At 43.4% G+C, this 10725-nt stretch overlaps 1 protein-coding gene across 2 annotated transcripts in view; it reads right to left on the bottom strand.

The window, feature by feature from the left end:
* The window catches only part of CCDC77 (coiled-coil domain containing 77), a 38815-nt gene extending 31768 nt beyond the window's left edge, over positions 1-7047 (bottom strand). Inside the window, exons 1-2 of one of the 2 annotated variants that reach the window (XM_066254881.1) lie at positions 6980-7047; positions 92-145 (exon numbers count right to left, since the gene is read on the bottom strand). In XM_066254881.1, the coding sequence (XP_066110978.1) occupies positions 92-129 (38 nt within the window). In that variant the 5' untranslated portion in view covers positions 130-145; positions 6980-7047. The remainder of the gene's footprint in view (positions 1-91; positions 146-6979) is intronic. The other variant, XM_066254880.1, reaches the window with a different exon arrangement.
* Positions 7048-10725: the final 3678 nt, after the last annotated feature.

The raw sequence follows: 10725 nt of genomic DNA, 5'->3' as shown, positions 1-10725 counted from the left end.
GATTCTTTTTTAAAAATTAAATTTATGGGGGTGACACTGGTTAATAAAAGTCTTGATTCTTTAACAACTCGAAAATAAGCAAATGTCTTACTTTTTGCAGATAGGGGTATGTGTCGGGGTAAAGTTCATGCTGTATTTTTCACACCTGTCAAACACAAAAATTCGGAATGAGAAAGCAGGAACAGAACAAAACAGTATATAACACCCAGACTGCTTCCTTCTCCAACATTACATGTGCCTGCTGGTAAGAATGTAATATTTCTGCCTGACAAGGTGGTGGCGCAGTGGATAGAGTGCCGGACTGGGATGTGGAGGACCCAGGTTCGAGACTCCGAGGTCACCAGCTTGAGCGCGGGCTCATCTGGTTTGAGCAAAAGCTCACCAGCTTGGACCCAAGGTCGCTGGCTCGAGCACGGGGTTACTCGGTCTGCTGAAGGCCCGCGGTCAAGGTACATATGAGAAAGCAATCAATGAACAACTAAGGTGTCTCAACGAAAAACTGATGATTGATGCTTCTCATCTCTCTCCGTTCCTGTCTGTCTGTCCCTGTCTATCCCTCTCTCTGACTCTCTGTCTCTGTAAAAAAAAAAAAAAAAAAAAAAAAGGTAATATTTCTAAATGCAGTACTATTCTTTAAAGTAGCTCTAAATCCTTAAGTTCTATGACTTAAATTTTTGTAAGGCAGTCTTTGTTGTTATTTACAAATAAAATCAGAATGGCATTTAATATTTGGATGGGTAAGCATGTGAAGAGAAACCTCCTTAGTATGAAGGTTATCTGCAACAATGAAAAAGGAACTTACAATCTTTTAGCTGAAATTATAGGAGAGGAAGATAGTAAGTGGAGATTAAGGTAGAGGACCCATTATGCCAAATTTAAGATAACCACAAAGCCATTGATATTACCTTTATTTGGTGTGCTATATCTATTGTTCATCTTAGAGAAAGAAAAAAAATATCACTTATAAGCTTTAAAAGATTCATTCACAATCTCCATTCCAATTAATTATATAGTTTTTGGGTTTTTTTAGAGACGTTTATTTAGAAAGTTACAGAGGTAGTAGAAGTAAGCCAGCTGGGCTGTGTAGGCTCAGGAAACAAGTTACAGAAATGAAAGAAGAGCCCCTGGAGTTTAGGAGAGAGAAAGCAAAGGTAAAGCCCTGTGGGAAGAACAGGGGTGGAGGGGGAGGGAAAGGACAAGGCATACATCTCTTAAAATCCCTCTACTTTGAATATTATCACAGAGATTTACAGGAAGACAAATCTCAGGTAAGCAATACTAAGGTGAGGGAGGAAGAAGGGGAATTGACTGCTTCTCATACATGCCCCCACCAACCACAGCTAGTCAGACTACCTTGGGATAGAGACAGTGCCCTATGGATAGAGCCGGCAACCCCTCAAGGAAATGATCAAACCTCTGTGGTCAAACAAGCAACCTCTGAGCTAGGAGCTCAGGGACTATACTCTATACACTGAGCCACCAGCCAGGGCTAGGGAAAGTTTTCTTAGCAAGCATGTTTTGTCTGTCCATTCAGATTTTGAGCCAGTCAAGAGATGACGTAATGTCCTGTTCTTATGCTCCACCTCGTATATATTTGCTTACAATCTTCAGTCCTTGAGAAAGATTTTTGTGAAAAAGAGTTAAGAGATAATAACTATTGATAATTCCATAACCGTTTTCCTGCTGGGAACTCCAGGGCACCACTCTCCTAGTCCTGGAAACCTTTTCTCATTTGGCTATTAGGACACATGTTTCTGGTTCTCCTCCTTCCCCAATGGTCATTAACTTTTAGTCACTGCTAGTTCCTCCTTATCTTTATACTTATTGCTTTGATGACCTCATGATGTCATGTGGTTTTCCAGTGTACACCTCCAGTCCTCTCTCTGCCCTCCACTCCAGACTCACACATACCTGACCACCGACTCTCACTCCATATCACCACTTAGACGTCTAACAGGTCTCGCAAGTTTTAACAAGTCCAAAACTAAGCTCCTGATATATACTTCCGACCACCAAACCTGACCTTCTCTCAGAATTCTATGTCCCAGTAATTACTAACACTATTATGACAGTTGTTACCATTGTTTAGAACAGCAAACTTGGAGAAATTTTACTCCTCTTTGTTTTACAAGCTACACTGAATCCATTAGCAAATTCTACTGGTTCTATCAACAATGTATCTAAAATATGACAGTCACTAATGTCATGACCTTTTCCAAACCCCCTGTAATTTCTTGCCTGGATAGCTACAATGGTCCCTCTGCATCCACTCTCAACTCCACCCCCTAGAGTCTCTTCAACACAGCAGATAAAGTGATTATTTAAACTATGTCAATACACAAACCTCCTCTGCTCAAAAGCCTCCAATAAGTTTTCATTTTACTCAGAGAGCCACAGTCTTTAAGACAGCCTATAAGGTCCTACATGGTTCAGCTATCCCACTACTTCTGTGAACTCATCTTCTCTTCCCCTTGCTCACAGCTCCAACAACACTGGCCTCTTCGCTGTTCTTCAAACATACCGGCTGAACTACTTCAGAGCTCCTACACTTGCAGTTCTCTGCCTATAACACGCTGTTCCCATTTATCTATATGGCTTGCCCCCTTTCATTCAAGGCTTAAATGTTGCTTTCTTGGTGAAGTCCTCCTTGACATTTTGGTATTCCCTTACCTCCTGTCTGCTTTTACTTTTCCTTAACACTTATCTGACATATTTTATGTATTGACTCCCCACACTGGAATGGGGAAATTCACTCAGAGCGGGCATTTTTAATCTATTGTGTTCACTGCTGTACCCCCAGTAACTATAGTGCCTGGCTCATAGTTGGAGCTCAATACATTTTTTTAATAAAAAATATTTTAATCCAATATGAATTTGACTCTCTTCAACATCTTTTTTACCCTTTATCTTTTTTTTTCTTTTTTTTTTCTTTTAGCAAGAGAGACAGAGACAGGAAGGGAGGGAGATGAGAAGCATTAACTTGTAGTTGCAGCTCCTTAGTTGTTCATTAATTGCTTCTCATATGTGTCTTGACTGGGGGACCCCAGCCGAACCAGTGACACCTTGCTCAAGCCAGTGACCTTGGGCTTCAAGCCAGCAACTTTTGGGCTCAAGCCAGTGACCATGGGATCAAGATCCCATGCTCAAGCTGGCTAGCCTGCATTCAAGACAGATGACCCTGCATCAAACCAGCAACCTTGGGTTTCAAACCTAGACCTCAGCAGCCCAGGTTGATGCTCTATCCACTGTGCCAACACCAGTCAGGTACCATCTCTCTCTTTACTGTCATGTTTAAAAGATTACTTTCCTTCTTCAAATTTACCTCCTTCTACAAAACTTCTCCAAATTAGGTCAATTTGCCTCTTACAGAAAATAACCTAGAAAATAAAAATGGTAATTGGGTTGGTATAGTAAGATTATGACAGACTTTTTTATTTTTATTTTTAAGTAAGAGGAGGGAAGATAGTGAGACTCTCACATGCATCCCAACTGGAATCCACTTAGCAACTCCTATCTGGTGCCGAAGCTGGAGTACAGAGCTATTTTTTAGTGCCAGAGGCTGGTGTGCTCCAACAGAGCATCCTCAGTGCCCAGGGCCACACTAGAACCAATATAGCCACTGGCTACGGGAGAGGAAAAGGGAGAGAAGGGGGAGAGGGAGAGGGAGAAAAGGGGGCGAGGGACAGGGAGAGAAATGGTTGCTTCTCCTACATGCCCTGACCAGGAATTGAACCTGGGACGTACATATGAGGAGCAGAAGCTCTATCCACTAAGCCACCAGCCAGGCCTATAGGTGACATTTTTAAAAGTAGCTTATTGAGATATAATTCACATTTCATACAATTTAGTCATTTAAAGTATATAATTCAAGGGTTAGTATATGCACAGATAAGTCCATCCATCAACAGTCAATTGTACATTTTCATCACTTCAAGAAAAAATCCTGTATCTCTTAGCTATTATCCCTGTGTTCCACCCTACCCCTGCCCTAAGCAACCCCTAATCTACATACTTTCTGTTTCTAGACTATGTTTTCATATGGACTTTCATATGAATGTAATCACACAGTATGTAGCCTTTTGTGACTGACTCCTTGCCCTGCAATGTTTTCAAGGTTCATCCATGAGGTAGTGTGTGTCAGTGCTTCATTCCTTTTTTTTTTTTTTTTTTTCCCTGAAGCTGGAAACGGGGAAAGATAGTCCGACAGACTCCCACATGCGCCCGACCGGGATCCACCCGGCACGCCCACCAGGGGCAACGCTCTGCCCACCAGGGGGCGATGCTCTGCCCCTCTGGGGGGTCGCTCTGCCGCGACCAGAGCCACTCCAGCGCCCGGGGCAGAGGCCAAGGAGCCATCCCCAGCGCCCGGGCCATCCTTGCTCCAATGGAGCCCCGGCTGCGGGAGGGGAAGAGAGAGACAGAGAGGAAGGAGGGGGGGGGGTGGAGAAGCAAATGGGCACTTCTCCTATGTGCCCTGGCTGGGAATCGAACCCGGGTCCCCCGCACGCCAGGCCGACGCTCCACCACTGAGCCAACCGGCCAGGGCCGCTTCATTCCTTTTTATAGCCAAATACATCTCAAAAGATAAATATCACTGTATTAAAGAGTATTTAAGAGTAACTTGGGCTTTAAGCCAGTGACCCTGTGCTCAAGCTGGTGAGCCCATGCTCAAGCCAGATGAGCACACGCTCAAGTCAGCAATCTTGATGTTTCGAACCTATGACCTCAGTGTTCCAGGTCAACAGTCTATCCACTGCACCACCACCACTTAGGTGGGAATGTTATTATTTTCATTGCTTTTATGATTATCTCCATCACTAAAACACTACCTGGCATAGAGTAACAATTATTTGTTGAATGAACAAATAAATCTTTTTTAATCTCCTGATTTGAATTTCCAACTATGTAATGGACATTTTCACCTATATGTCCCAATGGAGCTTGAAATGTTTAACAAAAAGAAAAAAAATCACACAAGTCACATATATTTTAGCACCTCAAAACTAACACTTCCTAAACCTAATATATCATCTTTTTTTCCAGCCAAATACACTCCTTCTGACTTTCCTATTTCAGGTACTGATTCAGCATCCTCCAAGCAACCTGGATTTTAAATTCATTATTTTATTACTACTTTTCTTGACCCTCTCATTCAACCATATCAAAATCATCTATATTCTATCTCGACAATAACCATGCTAATTCAAGATCTCCCTATCCTCTTACCCACTCTACTACAATCACTTAACTGTTCTACCCATCTTCTTAAAAATCAAAAAATTCATCCAGTAGCTTCTCATAGCCAAATGCATTAACTAAAACTCAGCTTAGAGGTCGCTGCTTTCTAAGGACCAAACTTATTTCTTCTGCTTTATTTCCTTGTACTCCCCTAACAGAACCGTCCTTTCCAGATAACTTGCTTGCCTCCCTGCCTTTGTTCCTCCATCTGTGGTACGAACAGAACTCCCTCCACTAGCATAATTTCACTTAATGAAATCCAGTCTGTACATAAAAACTCAAATACTACCTCCTTCATCTCTCCTGAGTCTCTTCATCCAAATTCTATCAAAATGATCCACCTGCAAAGAACTGCATTTGTTACTCTAAAAGTTTACCTATTAGAGTTCTTTGTTGCTGTTAAGCCTAATTTGGAGGGACCCAAAACATTGAAGACAGGAACAAGGTCCCTCGGTTACACATCAAAGCTTTATTGTCTAGCTTGGCCAAGGGGTGGCTACTCCGACAGAAATCTGAGGGAGAGCGCGCCGGCCCTTTGTTCTACTTAGTTTTTATAGTTTTGTAAGTGGGAAGTACAGAAGGAAAAATTGCAATTAGGAGCCCCTTACCACTATTGGTTATAGTCATATGTCCTTTAATATGATAGGACCACGTTCAATTGGCAAGCCATACATCTTTTTGGGGAAAACAAAATTTACAAGCCAACACAATGGTAGAAAGATGTCTCTTTACATATTAAAAGGCATTCCTATATTATCTAGTGTTCATCTGCTATCTCTCTGTCCTGAGTCACACGTGTTAACCACACACATTTACATAGGAGAGGTAGTTTCAGTGGGGACAAATGCCCGCAAATGGCTCATTGCTATGAGAAAAGGTTTATTTTGGCTTTTCTCTCCTTGTACCTGGCTAGCCATTCACCCTTTTCCCCACAGGCGTGGGGGAATGTCATCCATGTTTTCCTTCCTTTTGCATTTACAACACAATGCCAAGGGCCATCCTGACTATGCCAATCACACAGTACAGAGACTATTCTCACAATTTCTCTGCACATCTTAACCCAAATCAACAAAATGTTTCCCAAGCCTCCCAAAATATTAATATTAATTCTGTAGCTTTTGGTACTTTACAACACCTGCGGGTGAAGTGGCTCAGTGGCTCCTCAGTTGCTACGGTTTCTCCCATGATTGTGCTTGTTCCTTGCAGGTAGAAACTGTGCCTTACTCATTACTGTATCTCCTCAAAGAACATTACCTTGCTTATTGATAAGTTAATGGGTTTTGGCTATTTTATTCCTTCTGCTCTGCGATATCCTTTTTTTAGGTTTGTTTTTTATAGCTTGTCTACTTACAATTCATTTTGTTTAGCGCTTCAATATTTACTTTACACCCACAACAGTTAAGTATTTATTATCCCTTAATTCAACAAATAAGATTGAGGCTTAGACTAGCGTGGAGTGAGGGAATACCACAACCCATCTCCAGGACGTCCTACTTCTGTACTCCTTTTCCACTTTCATCCCGTTCTCGCTTCCCTCATCGCTATAGCTCCCCAACGCTCCAGCTCCTCGGAAATCCTGCCCTTTGCATAGTCTAACTTTCCTCTTCTGACGCCCCGCATTTCAGGCTCACTACCACCTCCCCCCCATTCGGCTTCCACAATTACTTCTCCGTCACCAGCTGTTTCCTTTCCAAGCCCCTAGCCCAGCCCCCTCCCCGGAAACCAGGAACTCTATACTCACGCCGCGCCAAACCCAACTGGTCACAGAACTCAACGGAAAAACAAAAGTTAAATCAGAGAGCCTCGCGGCGCCCTTGAACGTGCACGAATCCGTCCAATCGCCCACAAGTTAACATGGCCCTTTGAATTGCGTACCAGTAGAAAAGCTATTCACAGAGAGGCACGCCCCTTTCCCGCCCACCTTAGCTGGTGTCTTACAGAGCAAAGATCTCCGGGAAATGTAGTTTTATTTCTGCACACAGCTCTCTGGGCGGAAGTTGTAGCCAAGTACAACCCAATTCTCACGGTGTATTTGGGGTCAGAATGAAATAGTTCTGGGCACCCCCTAGTTTATGCTTGCTGGACTACTTTGTTTTCATGAAAAATGATGCAGAACCGGGATTCATAGTCATGGGAAAGATCACAGACTTATTGTGTGCTGTAATGTACAGGTTTAGCTCAAGGAGGTAAAGCTAAGAAGATGTTTTCTCCTCCATCGCCCTGGTGTCCTGAGCCAAGATCAGACTTGCGGTTCAATTTGTGTAGTAAGGAGATTGTGTATATAAATGCAGACCGTATTTTCCTGAGAGATGTGAAAAATTGGCTTTCATAATATAAGCTAGGGCAAAACCCATTGTAGTCTTACCTTTCTAGAAGAGCAAAGTGTCCCAGGAGTAGGGGGAAAGGAACTTTAGTCTCAGAGCTGCAGCTTCTATAATAGAAAAGCTGAAACTCTTCACTGGTATAAGGCCTAAGGATGTTTCAAAAGAAAAATGCCATCTTCTCCTAAACCTGCCATTTTCTTTTTTGTGATTTTCTCTATTAGTTACATCAAGATCTTCCTAAACAACTTGGTTCAGTGCTTTTGTTTCTCTTGGCCCCTGTATATTTTTTTAAAGCCAGACCAAATCATGGCATTCTTTATACTGTTTCTCAAATATATATATATATATATATCTTCCTATTTATTTCCACTCCAGGTCTCATTACTTTTACTTGAACTACTACCATAATTTCCTTTTGTCTTTAAACTTTGTTTTAATGTGTCTCAAAATTCTGTGATAGATTTTTCATTGTTTCCATTAAAAAGTACTGATTTTAAAAACTAATAACTTAAAAACTACCACACCAAAAAACCAGAAAACATTCTCCTTTCCTTCTGTAGGTTTTACAATACATTGTAATCATTAACCCGTTTTTTGCTATTAAATTTAAAAGTCCAGTTGAGACAAACAGTTCTGAGACTATTAATCTAGCACTGATTAAGACTAGGGTGACAGGTTTTGGGGAAAATATTCATTTAGCCTCCTGAGCTTTCTGGGCACACTTGGTGACTTTGCCAGCACTAGCTGCCTCCTTATCCACTGCTTTTAAGGACAGAAAAGCCTAAGGGCTGATTAAGTCAGTTTAAAATTTAATAAAGCCACAGCTACGCAACTCCTATTTAGCTTCCTGAAACTACTGGCAACACAAAGCCAGTGAGACAAGATATGTAAATAGCCAGGACAAACAGTCTGAAACTCCTCCTCATGCCCTCTCCCTTACCTGAGACAGGAGAAGCACTAGAGGCTACAAAGAAATCACATGCCATATGCGTGAACACTATAAAGGTATATATAAGATGCAAGAAAGCCAACTTCTGGGGAACTTGTGTCTTGATGCTTTTGGGGGCCACACTGCTGAGCCACCAAATAAATCCTCTTCCTCCAGCATGTTGTCTGAGAGTTTTGTTGTCTTCCTGGAGTTCCTTCCTTTGTTCCTGCAATACTTTGATGACACCCATATCAACTGTCTCATATCACAAACAGCAAAATGGCACAGAGAATGAAAGTCAGAGAAGTTCTCAACACACATGCGTTTGCTAGGAACCATATCGATGATGGCAGCAGCATCATCAGATTTCAAAAACTTTAGGCTATAATCTAGATTCAGATCTAGTTTGTGGTGACATGGCTAAACACACTGTAAGGTATTTTCCGCCGAGGAAGAAAAAAGAATGTAGCCACCAAGTGTGGACGAGCAAAAGCTTTATTCAGAGCACATCCAGGGCGAGGTTCTCTGGTCCACAGGACAGGGGCCAGGGCAGTCGTGCAGCTTCCCTCGCCCAGGGGGTAGTTTATAGCGTTGGTAGGGTGGTTGGGTTTATATGTCGTGGCGAAATTTAATTGGCTGACAGATTTTTTCAAAATGCTCCTGGGCCATTTCTTTTGGCGGTCATGGGTGTGGGTGGTTCAGCCAAAGCCCCGGACCTGGTTCCTCATGTGACCTTCCCCCATTGCCAACCGACCTCACACACACCAAGAAGGTTGAAATTGTTGACAAATATGGGACCAGTTATGGTACCTCCCTATGGACAAATAAGTTTGTAAAATTTGTACTTTTTGAGTTTGCTCACTTTGATTGTTAAAAAATGGCCCAGGGCAGCCACATGTGTGCTTGCCCTCAGAGCAAGGAAGTTGATTGCAAATTGTGGATTGCATTCCTGCTTGGGAGGAGCCATTGTTTTACTAATGTTTGCTGGAGGAGGGGCCTTTGTGGGCCAGTCAGTTTTGCAGGGAGAGCATAGAGAATGCAGAGTGCTGAAGAAAAAGGGAAGTGTTTTCCTTGTGTGTTTGCTCCATTGGCTGGTGCGAGATTTATTTATTTATTTATTTATTTATTTATTTCCCAAAGCCAGAAACGGGGAGGCAGTTAGACAGACTCCCACATACGCCTGACCGGGATCCACCTGGCACGCCCACCAGGGGGGCGTCGCTCTGTTGCAACCAGAGCCACTCTAGCACCTGAGACAGAGGCCACAGAGCCATCCTCAGCGCCCGGGCCAACTTTGCTCCAATGGAGCCTCGGCTGCGGGAGGGGAAGAGAGAGAAGACAGAGAGGAAGGAGAGGGGGAGGGGTGGAGAAGCAGATGGGCGCTTCTCCTGTGTGCCCTGGCCGGGAATCAAACCCAGGACTCCTGCACACCAGGCCGACGCTCTACCACTGAGCCAACCGGCCAGGGCCCTGGTGCGAGATTTTAATAAAGGAATGGCCCACCATTTTTTGACTCTACTATTTCTTTTTATTTTTTTATTTATTGATTTTAGAGAGAGAGGAAGGGAAAGAGACAGACAGAAACAACAATCTGTTCCTGCATGTGGTCTGATCAACTGGGGATCAAACCCACAACCTTGTTGTTTTGGGATGATGCTCTTAAATGACTGAGCCAACCAGCCAGACGGCTCCACTGTTTCTTTACCATCTGTCTGAATTCAGTGTGAACCCTCATGACCATAATGGCAGTGGCCATCAGGCATAGTCAGCAGGATTTGGATCAGATCAGTATGGAGCCGCCAGTACCCTTGAGGGGTGGGGTAGAAGACTGGTGGTTGTTATGGTTCCCCATGGCTATCCTTTTGGGGACCATAGGCTGGCTGTTTTTTACAGCCCTGTGAGAGGAAACTGAGAGCGCTATGCAAGAGGCTTCCTGAGGCCTGCAAACCAAGCAGCAGCAACAGAAGAAGTTTGACCAGATCTGAGAACCGCATTGTGAGAGGCAAGGTGAGAACTAACGGTGTTTGGAACTGGAGCAAGTGCTGGAGAAGGAGGCTGCATGGGTTCATGGGTTGTAGTTTACCCTGGAAGTTGAATGTTGGCAGCAGCAGTTGTTGGAGGAACAACTGTGGGTTCAGGTTCAGGCTGAAAACTGGCAGCCACAGGAGCCTAAGATGGAACTGTGCCAGTTGGGTGGCTCTGAGTTGGCAGGAGCAGAAGTTTCCAGCTCCTTTT

Source organism: Saccopteryx bilineata, chromosome 2 (assembly GCF_036850765.1).
Source record: "Saccopteryx bilineata isolate mSacBil1 chromosome 2, mSacBil1_pri_phased_curated, whole genome shotgun sequence".
NCBI lineage: Eukaryota > Metazoa > Chordata > Mammalia > Chiroptera > Emballonuridae > Saccopteryx > Saccopteryx bilineata.
Note: the sequence above shows the minus strand (reverse complement) of the source record. Positions and strands in the feature narration are given on the sequence as shown.